General features: G+C 42.7%; 1 protein-coding gene across 6 annotated transcripts in view; it reads right to left on the reverse strand.

The window, feature by feature from the left end:
* The window catches only part of evi5b (ecotropic viral integration site 5b), a 183,098-nt gene that overhangs the window by 51,777 nt on the left and 114,873 nt on the right, over positions 1-16,448 (reverse strand). For 4 of the 6 annotated variants that reach the window (XM_060919826.1, XM_060919828.1, XM_060919830.1 and 1 more), the window contains 8 exons: positions 13,139-13,213; positions 12,813-12,938; positions 9,182-9,325; positions 8,848-8,937; positions 5,114-5,211; positions 4,911-4,971; positions 2,657-2,710; positions 1,560-1,592 (listed from right to left, as the gene is read on the reverse strand). In XM_060919826.1, the coding sequence (XP_060775809.1) occupies positions 1,560-1,592; positions 2,657-2,710; positions 4,911-4,971; positions 5,114-5,211; positions 8,848-8,937; positions 9,182-9,325; positions 12,813-12,938; positions 13,139-13,213 (681 nt within the window). The remainder of the gene's footprint in view (positions 1-1,559; positions 1,593-2,656; positions 2,711-4,910; positions 4,972-5,113; positions 5,212-8,847; positions 8,938-9,181; positions 9,326-12,812; positions 12,939-13,138; positions 13,214-16,448) is intronic. The other 2 variants (XM_060919831.1, XM_060919827.1) reach the window with 1 other exon arrangement.

Consider the following 16,448-nt stretch of genomic DNA (forward strand, 5'->3'; position numbering starts at 1 on the left):
TGTCTATATTTTAGCTCATGCAGAATTCTACACTTGATTCAAACACTGAGATCCCACCAGTTGTCCAAGTAAGTGGAAATGGTTTAAAAATATTAAAGGTGTCATTGCATCGTTTTTTTTCATTAATTGTGCGGTGGTCTCTAGTATGAACGAATGCCCTGTGAGCCGGTTTTGGTGAAAAAAATGCTGTGGTACTCCTGTTTCAGGCTGCTCTCGTTTGGTGGAGGAGTGGGTCGGGAGAGAACGACACGATTTCAGCTCTTACTCATGAATATTCATGACATGTCAACATATCGCTTCTGATTGGCTAACAGCACTGTGACGCTCCCTCCAGTGGGTTATGGGCGAGGCCATGACTACTAATTTTCGAAGTGACGCAAGTTCGTAGGGCTTTTTCCTGATTCGCTCGGTTTTCTGTCTATTTTCTTTCATAGGCTAAAGGCCAATTTATGCTGACAACCCAGTCCTCGCAGATGGCGTCGCAGATGGCATCTGCGTAGCCCCCCCACCTTCGCAGACGCTCTGCACGCACCTCCCAAAAATTGTGACCACCGCAGAAGCCTCGCAGACAGCGTCGTAGACAAGAGGGCTCCGATTGGTCCACTCTACATCCGCTGTACATACACTTCCGCTTCCCTGCTTTCCCGGTTCGGTTTGTTTTCACGACCGCCATTTTTAAAAACACGAGCGAAGATGGAGCAGCACGAAGAGCGGTTGATCGAGGAAGTGAGGAAGTACGGACATCTATACGACTCCAGTTCTAGTCATTATAAGTAACCGGAGGATAAACACTCCACTAACCACACCCACCAACTACTCCTAGCGATTTCGTGACTTCGCGCCCCCTTGCGTTGTGGCGGTGAATAACATCACGCACGCCTATTACTCCCCGCTCAACGATAAATTTCAACTGTCTGCGAAAAGCTATCTGCGAAAGCCTTGTCGCAAGAGCATGCAGAGGCCCTAATACAGGGGCGGCACGGTGGTGTAGTGGTTAGCGCTGTCGCCTCACAGCAAGAAGGTCTGGGTTCGAGCCCCGGGGCCGGCGAGGGCCTTTCTGTGCGGAGTTTGCATGTTCTCCCCGTGTCCGTGTGGGTTTCCTCCGGGTGCTCCGGTTTCCCCCACAGTCCAAAGACATGCAGGTTAGGTTAACTGGTGACTCTAAATTGACCGTAGGTGTGAATGTGAGTGTGAATGGTTGTCTGTGTCTCTGTGTCTCAGCCCTGTGATGACCTGGCGACTTGTCCAGGGTGTACCCCGCCTTTCGCCCGTAGTCAGCTGGGATAGGCTCCAGCTTGCCTGCGACCCTGTAGAACAGGATAAAGCGGCTAGAGATAATGAGATGAGATGAGGCTAATACAGGGAATGGGGGTAGAAGAACATTTTCACGTGCAGCATGCATATGCAACTCGGAGTGACCTATGGTATTTCAAAAAGAGCAAGTATTAAACGGTTTGCCGTGGAATGACACCTTTAAGGCTGAAATTTTGTCTTCCCTTTAAAACCAGAAGGCAGAAAGGAGAGAAGAGTGGCAGTGGTGAGAGGAGTGGAGATTATACCTGGATCAATCTATCTGCCAAGGAAGCACTTTCCTACAAAGAGAAAATTCATAAAGAAAAGGCATCGAAAGAGCAAGACCAAAAGATATAACAGGTTTAAAAAATAAACTTAAAAAAAAAAAAAGCAGCAAAACATGATTTCATGCAGAAAACTGTTCTTTTTCCCACCCATGTTTAACTTTGTCACAGATTAAACAGTTTCTGTAAAATAAAGTAAATTCAAAGGAGATTTCAAAATTCCTGAGTAAGACAGGGCAGGAAAAACAACAGGGTGGATGTAGTGATATGGACGTGAAAGCATGACAGAGGTGACAAAGCCGAACTGTGCTCCAACAGCAATTTCAAGTGTGAGGCTGAAAACAGTGCGAGCAGAAAAGAAGCAGCAAGAAGCAGTGAAGTCTCGACATGCACAGTGAGTGTCATGCTTTTATGACCGCTTAATCTAGCCACGTGATTAAATTAGGTATGGGGAAATCCTTAGTGTAGTTTTGGTCAGTACACGGGTTAACAAGCATCTCATGCAGGATGTTGGGAGGAAAGGAAGGGGGAGTTGAAGTGAAATGCGTTTTCTTCTTCACTCGTGGACCAGTATGAAGGATTCGCTGCCACTTTCATCATGCATGGCAGAATGGACACGTGTCAAGCAGCCAATGACCCAGCATGCAACGGTGTGAGTGCATGCTGTATTCACGAACCATGTCACAGACTAGTTTGTACACAACCCGCCAGGTTTCCTGCGCAACCGTACAGTTAGTGATACTGATAGACAAGACTTACCTGTTTCACATCACACAATTACCACATACCAAAAGCCCCATATAGCAAATCTTTCACTGATCTCCATATTAGCTTGTCTGCACTGATAACTCTAGGTCAGTCAGTAGCTACGGTTATTCGCCGGTACACAGCCAAGTTAGTATATGTGAGTTCATGTGACCGTCGGCATGACTCATGAGTCGTCAGTGAGAGATGAGGTCATATGGGAATCGATCATGATGATGATCGTAATCATGATAACACAATGGACATATATAAAATGGGTTTGATGGTCCGAGCTTGGCTCGGCCCGTTTCATTAAGCTTCCAGCTGTCACTCACTTTCTCCAGTGTGTCTATCCTCTGCTTCAGCAGCCTGTTCTCTGTACGAAGTCTCTGGAAAAAGAGAAAAAGTTATGGAGTCCGACCAGTCTAAAGCATGTAGTACTGAGTCTAGATTATGTCCTATCGCAGTCATGGAGAGGGTGGAGTGAGCACTTGATATGTAAAGGGGCGTACACACAGGAAGAGACTAGCAGTGATGTAGCGACCAGAAACTATGGAATATCAATTAAATTTGGTGGCTTGCTATGATGACCGGTGAAATAACCATCGGTGACGCGAAGTGGGCGATTGAGGCGACTAGCAATGGGAGTGAAGGATATCATTGACCGACAGATGATGCCAAAAAGTTCCAACAAAATGTTCACAAAAAGGAGAAAAAAAAAAAAAAAAGTCCATGACTTTGGGTCTGGGGCAGCAAGGTGGTGTAGTGGTTAGCGCTGTCGCCTCACAGCAAGAAGGTCCGGGTTCGAGCCCCGTGGCCGGCGAGGGCCTTTCTATGTGGAGTTTGCATGTTCTCCCCGTGTCCGCGTGGGTTTCCTCCGGGTGCTCCGGTTTCCCCCACAGTCCAAAGACATGCAGGTTAGGTTAACTGGTGACTCTAAATTGACCGTAGGTGTGAATGTGAGTGTGAATGGTTGTCTGTGTCTATGTGTCAGCCCTGTGATGACCTGGCGACTTGTCCAGGGTGTACCCTGCCTTTTGCCCGTAGTCAGCTGGGATAGGCTCCAGCTTGCCTGCGACCCTGTAGAACAGGATAAAGAGGCTAGAGATAATGAGATGAATATACACTGCATGATGTAAAACTCCCAAACCAAAACTCGATGGGACATACGCATGCATGCTGCAAGCCATATTAACCTTTTCATGGTGTGACCACCCCACTAAAGTGCAGCAATATGGAGATTTACCCCCTACATCAGAGACTCGGAGAGTGCAGATTGTGATTTGCTGGGCATTGCTTCAAACCTAAACAAGAACTTGCTAGTGAACTGCTTCTTTGGACCCCCCGCCCATCTTCGTTTGGGTCATCCCGTGACAACATATATTGATCAACTCTGTTCAGACACTGGGTGCCAACCAACCAAACTCCCAGCAACGATGATGGATGGCATTGGATGGGTCAAGTTTATCAGAGTTCGCTCGACCAATGATGTAGTGAACTAGCCAGCTACTGCTAGTTTCACTCAAACATTTGAGCTGGGTAATATACAAGATGGATATCGAGGCAACCAAAGCCAGGGACATCCACTAAGCGATGCGTAACGAGCCAATCGCTTTATATGTAGACGGTTTCTGAATGTCCGCAAGTGGCAAACGGTCAGCTACAAAGCAATAGGCAATGCGCAAATCGCTGTGTGTACACATCCCTTAGCAGGGGTGGAAATATCAGTAACCCAGGTGCCTGAGATGAGCAAGTTTCATGTTCGGGCTAAAGCAAGGGAAAAAATCCTAAATGGATCATTTTAATTACCATTTCTAGGAAATCAAAACACACAACTCAGCAGCACATGAGACTTTATGCTTTCCCAGAAGGCTGAATTTATCATTGTCTGCCCCAGTGTGTCATTTATTCAAACTAGAGACCTGTACAAGTCTGAGCTCAGCCTTTGTCTGATTGGGAGATAGAAGCTACGGTACATAAATCGAAAAAACTGCCTGCTCAGAAATACGTCGACGCCAGGATTTGAGCCGACGTTGCAAAATCTGTTTCTTTCCTGGACAGCATTCTAGACCACTCAGCCACGGAGGATTACATTGAAACGGAGGTTCTGTAACGGGGCACTTAAATAGCCAGTACGCGGCAGCACTACAACACAACTGTGTAATCGCTACCTGAAGTATGCATGCAAAATTACATTCTTAAACACGCTCAGACTCGGTTAAACATACACATACAGACAGGTGCCTCTATACCGGTAGGCTTCAGCCAAAGGCTGTGCCAAGAATAATTTATCACAATTTTCTATATTTATCAATATAGGTACTTTTCAACAAGGTTTTTGTGATTTTTTTTAAAAATGAACTATGATTTTTCCAGTTTGTTTTGAAACGTCACACAAAATGTGTCAATGGAAACACTTCAGATATAATAGAGACAGTGTTATCCGTGAACCAATAAAATATATGTAAAAGCATTACGTTTTATGAAATGTACGCATCATTCGTGATCATAAACAACACTTCAGAAAAACATCAGAAATCTATTTCACAAGCAAATGTTTATTACTCCATAAAACTGCTGTGGTCTCACCTTTATCTCCACCTGTTCCTCCATTTCCTTGGTTTTTATAGTAGTGTACTCCTTCTCTAACCTACAAACATATGAAAAACAGGCTTTCAAAACCACCCAATCACAGCTATTCTCAAAGAAACCCGATTCAGATTTTACAAAAGAAACCCCCCCCAATAAAAAAAAATAAAAAAAAAAAAAACCACACACCCCACCCCACTCACTTTTTCATCTTCTTGGCATTGTACTTGACTTGATAGGCGACCTGGATCACTTTGTCAGGTCCGCTGTCCAATTGATGAGGGATGACTTTCTGAAAGTACTAGAAGACCAAAGAAATGTGCAGTTTTCAGCTTTTTTTCCTTTTACTTTTTGTACACAAAACTAAACAGTCACATTTCAAAGCAAAAAGCATTTCTGATACCTTCACCTTTTCACATTTACACAAGTATACTTTTAAAGGTGGTGAAATGTGTAGCTTCCCTTTAAGTAACTACTGCATTTCATTGGCTTTGTACCTATACTCAATGAAAATAAAGTTGAATCTGATCTCATCTAATCTAACCTAACTACAAACAAGTTCATTTTATTCCATGGGCCTGCACTAACACGAAAAGTGCTGTAAAATTTTGGTTAGCTACACATGAGCAAATCTCTATGACCAAGATCCTGAAATGTAAAAACATGTCTTTTCAAACATTCAAACTTGCCAACGCCAAGTAACATGTAAGCTGACTAACGGGTTTTTACAGAGGATTGCATCTTTTAAGCCAGCAAAACACAATGTCTGATTTTGCGTACTTCGCTTAATGAATATGGCATTCGGGGTGTTTATCTCAAAGATGAAAATACTGTGCCGTCATTGCAAATAAATTAATTTAACACCTACATTAGGGTGCATCAGTTGCCCCCTAAAAATGAAAAGTTCCTCCAATCATGATGCATTTTTGTTTTTATGTTCCTTTTGGTAAGAAAACACACTGGGTGAAATATTTTGACAAAATTCAAAAGTTTAATGGTGGCACCAGGAGCTCAAAGTTATGGAAAAAGCTGCTATTTTATGACTTTTATGACAAAATTTCGATCACTTTTCATGAAACATTATGGCACCTTATAGAGTATACCAAATATTTTAGATACACATTTTTAGTACATATTCTAAATATATTATCAAGCACAGTTTGAGTTTTAGCTGTTCATTGAATCATTGTTCAACTACTTTTAAACAATACAAATGTATTACGAATCACATTAATGCTCCTCAATCCCTTGCAAAGGTTCTTAACATGATCTCTGGGTCACAAGAAATCAATAAATGGAGTCCAACATTGTGATTCAAACCTTGCGCGAAAACATAAAATAAGCGTTTTTTGGTAAAAATGAACCTCATGGTGCCACCATTAGACTTTTGAATATGGTCAAAAAATTTTACAGGATGTCTTTATTGGTGAAAAGGAACATCCAAACAAAAATCCATCAGATTTTATGAAAGTGAGGGCAACTGATGCACCCTAAACTACATTTAGGTTTACTAAAAGTCCCTGTGGTTATTCAATGCACAAAAGCATGTATTAAATTTGCGGAAGTCTGTTTCTACCACAAAGATGTAATTGTAACATTTAATTGACAAGGTGTCTCAAGATTATACCTCAATATCTCAAAAATGATTTTCTGTCATGACGAAGTTTTTCTGATTCTAAAGTGATTTAAAAAAAAAGCAAGCTCCTAAAGTGATGACAATATTACCATGGAAAAGTTGCTCTCATGGCGGCACAGTGGTGTAGTGTTTAGCGCTGTCGCCTCACAGCAAGAAGGTCCGGGTTCGAGCCCCGTGGCCGGCAAGGGCCTTTCTGTGCGGAGTTTCCATGTTCTCCCCGTGTCCGCGTGGGTTTCCTCCGGGTGCTCCGGTTTCCCCCACAGTCCAAAGACATGCAGGTTAGGTTAACTGGTGACTCTAAATTGACCGTAGGTGTGAATGTGAGTGTGAATGGTTGTCTGTGTCTACGTGTCAGTCCTGTGATGACTTGTCCAGGGTGTACCCCGCCTTTCGCCCGTAGTCAGCTGGGATAGGCTCCAGCTTGCCTGCGACCCTGTAGAACAGGATAAAGCGGCTAGAGATAATGAGATGAGATGCTTTCATATTAGACATTCCTTGCACGTCTGCACCTCTGATTCCAACAGCAATAGACACTATGCAATCCTATGAATAGAAATGTGTGCATTTATTTTGGGTTCATAGTGGAGCGACGCGCCATACTTGGCAGAATGTGGTAACACGTCGACCCGATTTTTGATGGCTTTTGCGACCGTATGACGTCCATGCGTGTACCACCACAGGGAACCCGATCATAAGCGCAAGGCAATGTATCTCAAACACTTGACCACTGGACAAGAAAATCTGTATCCATCTTATGTAAATAAAAGATATGCTTTTATCCAGCGCTTATTTTTAATTTGCCTTTTTTTAATTTTAAATAACGTGGGATTATTTACTAAAACATTTTACATAAAATATTCACAACAGTTTCATGGAAAACTAGTTAAAACCGTTTTAGTAATCCACTAGCTTGTTGGACAGTTGACAGCTTCCATCATGTAAGCATGGTAGACGGGCGTAAGTGAAGGAAGAGTTTTATTGAAAGCACGCTAGCAAACAGATCCAAAATGTAGACAAAGGCAGAGTCTAAAAACAGGAAGGCACAGACAGGACATCGGAAGTAACACAATACTCACAGTCCAAACACACAAACAGGGTCAAAACCAGAAAAGTAATACAAAATACAAGGCTTGTTCACGTCAAACGCAGAGTACACAGCGTATACTTCACAAAGTCTGTGCGTTACTGAGAGTCTTTACATGTATATGCTGCGATTGAGCTCTAATCAGGAACAGATGCATGGTGCTGCACATGCCAATGTGCATAGATGTGACAAATGTAAGCAGACAACTGTTTGCCATATCAAGTTTGACATGGAATTGTAATTCTATAGTAAGGATGCAACGTGAAAGTGCTGGTTCACTGCTGTCCACCAGGCACCCAGCAGAGTCACACCATAACAAACGTCCTGGTGCTGTTTCTGGTGCATGGCATGCTGTGTTAAAGAAAGGGATATGTATTCATAACTGTGATGTGCATCTCATTACTGGCATCACTGTCGCAAGACAATGCAGCAATTTAATGATGTGAAATACACGACGCTATACCGCATACGTTATAATATTCTATTCAGGTCAATTTTGTTCCCTTGCAAATATTTTGCTCATTCAGTCATCAGGAGCTCCGCTTTTAGGCACTGCTTAAATATCTCATATCATCTCTAGCCGCTTTATCCTGTTCTACAGGGTCGCAGGCAAGCTGGAGCCTATCCCAGCTGACTACGGGCGAAAGGCGGGGTACACCCTGGACAAGTCGCCAGGTCATCACAGGGCTGACACATAGACACAGACAACCATTCACACTCACGGTCAATTTAGAGTCACCAGTTAACCTAACCTGCATGTCTTTGGACTGTGGGGGAAACCGGAGCGCCCGGAGGAAACCCACGCGGACACGGGGAGAACATGCAAACTCCGCACAGAAAGGCCCTCGCCGGCCACGGGGCTCGAACCCGGACCTTCTTGCTGTGAGGCGACAGCACTAACCACTACACCACCGTGCTGCCCTGCCTAAATATCTATTACAGTATTTTGAATCGGTTGCGAGGTGCATTTCACAGCGTTTAATCAATACTAAGAAATGCAATTAAAATTAGTTTTACTTTGACACTTCCGGGAGACTTGCCACAGGATTGGAGGGGGGACGACCAGCGTACACACAATTATTGTTTGTAAATCACTCAACAAGTTCCCTACTGTGTGCACAATTTATCTGCTTGCACGTTTAAACTAGAACATATATTTGGAATTTGTAAATTGGGGCTTAAATATACAATGAGAAAACAAACCAAGTACATCAAACCTGTAACATGCCCTCCATGTCCAGCTGGATGAGCTCTGCTTGATTCATCTGAAGGATGGCAAGGCCGACACGAAACACTATCTCCAAACCCTACCATCACAGGAGGAGAGAAGACTCAAGAAAGTGTCTACAATAAGCCTTTCCATCCAACAGGGGGCACTGTTGGCTAAGATTTTAAACATTCAGCTCAATTAGCTTGTAATATAAAGCATTGAAAAACCAAAGAAATAAAACAAAATGTGCAAAAGTAGGTGTGAAGGAATATTAATAATGCATATTAAGTTAGATATTCATCTGCAAAACCAGCCTGTATTGTGTGTCCAGGTTCTCTCACCTCACACATAAATATGTCGAAGATTCTTGTAGCAACAGGGAGAGGAAAGGAAGTGAGAAAGATGGTGAGAAACCAGGATGACGCATACATGGAAGTGTGGAAACTCTGGGCCTGGAAATGAATGTGCAGCTCAGGCAGCTGCTCCTGATGGGAGGGAAAGAAGAGAAGAGGATGAGTGGCAATGCTAGAAGACAAAGCAGAGCAATCATTTCCCCCTCTCACTCCGAAGGAAACGCTTATATGTAACTGTCGCAATGTTTTATTCTACTGAGGAAGTGTTGCTGCAAAGCAGCTGTATTTGTAGAAGCGTTTAGTCTTCAGTGAAGATATCAGAACTATACTCCTACATGCATCACCCTATACACCATGAGATAGACTGTTAGTGTTGCTGTGTGCATTTTTCTTCCCAGTAGAATAATGGATATAGCCATTTGTAATGCAATTATGTTTATAATTCAGTTATGCAATTTGCCACATTATCAGCGTTCTAACTAGATCAAAATATCAGCATAGTGGAACCAGTCATAATGGCCGGGGGTTTGGGAGCTGCGTAAGGCCCCCGAAAGCTCACAGGCTCTACAGTGGTGCTTGAAAGTTTGTGAACCCTTTAGAATTTTCTATATTTCTGCATAAATATGACCTAAAACAATCAGATTTTCACACAAGTCCTAAAAGTAGATAAAGAGAACCCAGTTAAACAAATGAGACAAAAATATTATACTTGGTCATTTATTTATTGAGGAAAATGATCCAATATTACATATCTGAGTGGCAAAAGTATGTGAACCTTTGCTTTCAGTATCTGCTGTGACCCCTTTGTGTAGCAATAACTGCAACTAAACGTTTCCAGTAACTGTTGATCAGTCCTGCACACCGGCTTGGAGGAATATTAGCCCATTCCTCCATATAGATGCAGCAAAACAGGCCCAAACCATGATACTACCACCACCATGTTTCACAGATGGGATAAGGTTCTTATACTGGAATGCAGTGTTTTCCTTTCTCCAAACATAACGCTTCTCATTTAAACCAAAAAGTTCTATTTTGGTCTCATCCGTCCACAAAACATTTTTTCAATAGCCATCTGGCTTGTCCACGTGATCTTTTGCAAACTGCAGACAAGCAGCAATGTTCTGTTTGGAGAGCAGTGGCTTTATCCTTGCAACCCTGCCATGCACACCATTGTTGTTCAGTGTTCTCCTGATGGTGGACTCATGAACATTAACATTAGCCAATGTGAGCGAGGCCTTCAGTTGCTTAGAAATTACCCTGGGGTCCTTTGTGACCTCGCCGACTATTACACGCCTTGCTCTTGGAGTGATCTTTGTTGGTCGACCACTCCTGGGGAGAGTAACAATGGTCTTGAATTTTCTCCATTTGTACACAATCTGTCCGACTGTGGATTGGTGGAGTCCAAACTCTTTAGAGATGGTTTTGCAACCTTTTTCAGCCTGATGAGCATCAACAACGCTTTTTCTGAGGTCCTCAGAAATCTCCTTTGTTCGTGCCATGATACACTTCCACAAACGGGTTGTGAAGATCAGACTTTGATAGATCCCTGTTCTTTAAATAAAACAGGGTGCCCACTCACACCTGATTGTCATCCCATTGATTGAAAACACCGGACTCTAATTTCACCTTCAAGTTAACTGCTAATCCTAGAGGTTCACATACTTTTGCCACTCAGATACATAATATTGGATCATTTTCTTCAATAAATAAATGACAGAGTATAATATCTTTGTCTCATTTGTTTAACTGGGTTCTCTTTATCTACTTTTAGGACTTGTGTGAAAATCTGATGTTGTTTTAGGTCATATTTATACAGAAATATAGAAAATTCTAAAGGGTTCACAAACTTTCAAGCACCACTGTATACGTTCGAAGATGCATTCTAGTGCATTTCCTGGCACTTGCAGGCCTCCCTGAAAGTCACTCTTTTTTGGTAATATTAATGAGATTTTTTTGCCAAAAGTTGCTGATTGTTTTTGATTGAAGACTTATAATTAATATTCAACTATATTAGTGACATTTATGGAATAAGAATAAAACAACCAGTTGATGTTCACCAAGTGTCAGCTTTATTTTCAGCTTCAGCCATTCAATTACTGTACAATACATGACTATCCAGATCTAACTCGTATCATACTTCCCCTACTGGCTGTCACAATGCACCGTGTTCAGTCATTTTAAAAAAAAAAAAAATTGCTGGGGACTGGCACATATTACATGTGTGGCACGCAAGCGCCTCTCAACACGGATGGTACTTCACTGCTAACCCAGCATAAGGAAGGAGGTAAACCAGACTAGCATGATCAGTGACAATCTCCACACAGAACTACTTGGGCAGCTATGCGCTGGGTGCTTACGTGGACGGGGAGTGGAGTATGTCCGAATGTAGAACATTCCCATGGCAGTGTGCCATCACCCCCACATGGGGATAACATGAGAAAATTAAACAGAAGACCACATTTTCAAAATTGACCAGTCTTATTAGTGTAGCGACAACTTTTACAGGCGTGTCGGCAATATTGTGGGCGTAGCGGTAAGGAAATTGCGTATCGGAAATTCTGTACCCTGATTATTACATGTACAGGCTGCTTTTTGAATTGGGAATTCATGTGCTATTTTCATCTTGATCAGAACTTAGGACCTGAAATTGACTTAATTGGGATTTTTACCATTTAATTTACACAGTTTATGTAGCTTTTTTAAGCTGTGACACAAAGGTAAAAGCACTAATTTTTTGGTCGTCAGATTTGACGGACAGCCCTGGTTAACATCCGTTTTCATGCCTTGCCACAGATTCTCAATCAGATTTAGGTCTGGGCTTTGACTGAGCCATCCCAGCACATTGAGTTTCTCGATTTTGAACTACTGCATCACCATTGGCAGTATGTAAGAAGTAAAAAGTCATTATCCTGTCTGAAGGTGAATCTCTGCCCTAGTCTCAAGTCCCTTGCATACTGGAACCGTTTTTCTTCTAGGATTACCCTGTATATGGCTCCTTAACCTCAGTCTCGACCAGGTTCTCAGTCTCTGCTCATGAAAAGCATCCCCACACCATGATGCTACCAACACCATGCGTTTTGTAAAGTTTCCAGGCTATGGTGGTCCAGTGAACACTAATTCCTATCTGAGCTGCGGATCCTTCCAGCTTCTTCCGAGTTGGCCTCTTGGTTGCTTCTCTGATCACCGCTCTCCTTATGTGGTCACTGTCTTTTGTCTGAAACTCCTCTGGGCAGAGTCACAGCAGTGCCATATTCTTTCCATGTTTTAATCATGGATTTAATAGTGGAAAAGTCCAAGGGGATGAATACTTATGCACGATCATGTAAATTCAAATTAAACATCTGTTTTAGCTCCATGTTCTGTCTGGGTCTTCTTTTTCATATTCATCATAAAATTGAGGTCCTTTATAGTCCCATACGCTACAGTCTAGAGCGGGCCTGCCTATTTCTACTCCAACACCCTGTAGCTCCTAGCCCTAACATCTGACCCTACTAAATCTAGCTCTTAACAGCTTCTGAACATTAAAACCAGACACTGAGGTGAATTAAACTTTCTGCTGAACCTGGACGAGATGCTTTGTATGAACGTGTGGAGAACATAGGATACTTTCAGTACTTACCTGAATCATACATTCAAACTGGTACATGCAGAGACCCAACTCCGCCATGCTGGGTTTGAACAGTTCCCTCAGACGATAATCCTGCATGAGCTTTACAAAAACACAGAATGCCTCTTCTTCTGGCATCTAACAAAAACACACAAACAGCAATTAGAAAACTGTCTCTAGATTATACAACAGCTCACCAAGTTTGTGCGTTTGGATAATTTTACTGAAAGATCAATATACAAGACACACAAGTTGGTTAATTTACACAGTTTAATCCAAACATAATGGAATATTTATGTGTTTCAATTAATTCTATGTAGTTTCATAGCTGTGATCACCTGCATGAGCAGCAAGCCGACAATGAACGCGCTCCCCTGGCAGTATCCCACTTCCCTGTCCACCAGTGAGTAGGCCTACAACAACAGGAAGTGAACCCAAATGAGAATGCAAGTTACAAAGCAATTCTCTTTTAACAGCTTTAATATAGACCGCCTCGGACTCAAAATTTTTAAGAGTAAAGACAGTCAATTGTATTATATTTGGTACTTACATCTGTACAAATCACAAACCGTGCAGTTAATTAAAACCCCAAAACACTTTAGCATCAGAATCAAAATTATTGGACAGAATATCCAAAGCAAATAATAGAACATGTGTTTAGGTGGGGAAGCCGTGGCTTAATGGTTAGAGAAGCAGCTTTGGAACCAAGAGGTCGCCGGTTTGATTCCCTAAACCAGCAGGAATCGCTGAAGTGCTGTTAAGCAAGGTACCAAACCCCCAACTGCTCTGGGTATGTTGTATATCGCTCCGGATAACGGCATTTAGCAGATGCTCTTAATGTAATGTAACGATGCATAAAAATCCCAGATACACACACGTACAGTGGGTGTTTTTACAAACTACAATATTCTCGTGATTATATTTAACTTGACACAATAGGCCTCATTTATGAAACTGGATACAAACAAATTAAATCAAATCCTTTGCATAAGCATTAAAAAAAAAAATCATTAAAATTCTGTAAAGCTGCTTTGCGACAATGTCTATTGTTAAAAGCGCTATAAAAATAAACTTGACAAAAGAAAATGTGGCATTCATGAAAATCTAGTCAGTTCAGAAACAAACCTTCATATCCTCTAAGAGCTTAAGTTTGTACAGTATAAATTAAAGTGCATGTTCTGGACCAATTTCGTTTTTTTTTTTTTTTAATATGAAAGTATGTCCCTTTCCACACTCATCCAGAAGGGTAATTCTGCACAAGGCCATCTGTCTACAGCAGAAAAAAATAAAATAAAACGCGTCTGGAAAAATCCCAAGGGAGTCTGGAGCCAGATTTGTGACGTCACCTGCGGAAGCGCCAGCAGGCTACGCGAGCTTTGCACGGTTTCAGTGCACAGCCTGTGTAGACCAAGTGCTCCCATTTCTCTCTCATTGTCCGGTCTTTTGGAAAACGATGAGTACTAATCCCATCAAGATTGGTGTTGCTACACCCTCCTACGATAGCCTGGGCCCGCCCTTCCTAAGCGTGACGCAACACGAGGGCCTGTTGCGAGCTTAGTCTGGCCAGGCAAGCTATCTACAGCTCTTCCAAGCTCCCGAAAAATCGGGAACCAATCAACTTTAAGCATCTCCAACGGCCCTGGGTAGAGGCGTGTTCAAGGCACTGACATAGTAGAACTGCGACCGGAAGCCATAGATTGTTTACAGAATCTATGCCGGAAGCGCTTCATTCACGCTTCCGCATCTATTACGCATAGATGCTGTATTGAAAGCATTCAACGGGAAGTTCTCATTGAAAACGGAGCAAAGAGCAGCCCTGGAGGTATTTATTGAAAGGAAGGACGTTTTCGCCTTGCTCCCGACCGGCTTCGGTAAGAGTTTAATCTACCAGTTAGCCCCGTCGCGTCGCATACGTCAGAGGAAAGTGTGATATGATTGGTTTAAGCTTCGTCACAGCCTTTTCTGGCTTCGACCAGTAGCAAACCGAGGCATTTCAGGGAGGCGGGTCAACCACGGGCTCTGGGAAACGGTTGGGCTTAATATCTTGGCCAGACCAATAGCTCATAGAGCTTTGTCGCGTTAGCCAGACTACTCCTACGATACATGTTAACCATTTTAATAATTACAGGATAACGTTGAAGAAATTTGCAGAAAACCACCAGGTCGCTTTCTCAAACAAACCAGTGCTGACATAGGATTCAGAGGGAGGCGTCCCGCAGATGACGTCACGAAAATCAATGTTTCCCAGGAAATCCAAATGCCAAGTTTTTTCAGAGGCGGACCAATTCGCCTCAAATGGCTCGATTTCAACTGAATTTTTCTGGTATTGCGCAAGGTAAAGAAATTGCAGAGAATGCAGAAATGTTACAGATATTTGACCAAAGTTTAATATAAAATAGGAAAATTACATTGATCTTGCTCCTGAATTTCCCCGTGATATGCACTTTAAGGTACAAGATTAACAGACTAACCAGGTTTCAAATTGTATAATTGCTGTAAATCATTGAAAGTTTACATACAAATGTACTATGTTGACAAGTTTCTCATCTCATCATCTCTAGCCGCTTTATCCTTCTACAGGGTCGCAGGCAAGCTGGAGCCTATCCCAGCTGACTACGGGCGAAAGGCGGGGTACACCCTGGACAAGTCGCCAGGTCATCACAGGGCTGACACATAGACACAGACAACCATTCACACTCACATTCACACCTACGGTCAATTTAGAGTCACCAGTTAATCTAACCTGCATGTCTTTGGACTGTGGGGGAAACCGGAGCACCCGGAGGAAACCCACGCGGACACGGGGAGAACATGCAAACTCCGCACAGAAAGGCCCTCGCCGGCCATGGGGCTCGAACCCAGGACCTTCTTGCTGTGAGGCGACAGCGCTAACCACTGCACCACCGTGCCGCCGTTGACAAGTTTAACTAGCTTATTTATTTCAACAGTACACACAAATTTAGTGGAAAATCTTTAACATGAAATGCCCGAGTTTGACTAATGTCCAGTCCAAGACAAAGTACAAGGAAAATCAGTGTTACTGAAACTTGTGTAAATCTGACAGGCATTTTTTTTTTAAGTTCAGTTTGGCATGAAAAAATTCACACACAACTTCAATAAAAGACTGCTAAATGAGATCCACTGTTGCCCCAATATAATCAAAGCCATCCCCTTTGGTCTAGCAGCCATGCTATCTTGCTTTCTTCATAGGTTTATTCCACAAATGTAGTGTGATGAGTCAAGAACTGAAAGTGTGTTTACCCTGAATCAGCTGGAAATGAGGGGAAATTAGACAGGAACTAAGCAAGACAGTCAGCAGACAGCAGAGCTTCAGTCAACAAAACAAAGAAAAGATGATGACGGTAGGAGTTGTGTGGTCTGTAAGGACCCTGCTGAACTTGCTAAAATGAACACTAATTTCTATACATTTACTTTTATACCACCCGATACTGTATCTTGTGAACGTTACACATTCTGCACCAATGTCAAGCACACGCGCACAGGGTTTTTTCCTCTTTCTCAGGTCCTGCTTTGCTCAAACTGACCTGCACTCAACATTTGCCCAACAATGTAAAGATGCATAGGTGATAATTGTGCTGAAGAGCAAGGGATGAGCTTGTGTGGGGAGAAAGAAGAGGGACACCCTCC

The sequence above is a fragment of the Neoarius graeffei genome, chromosome 4 (genome assembly GCF_027579695.1).
Source record: "Neoarius graeffei isolate fNeoGra1 chromosome 4, fNeoGra1.pri, whole genome shotgun sequence".
Classification (NCBI taxonomy): Eukaryota; Metazoa; Chordata; class Actinopteri; order Siluriformes; family Ariidae; genus Neoarius; species Neoarius graeffei.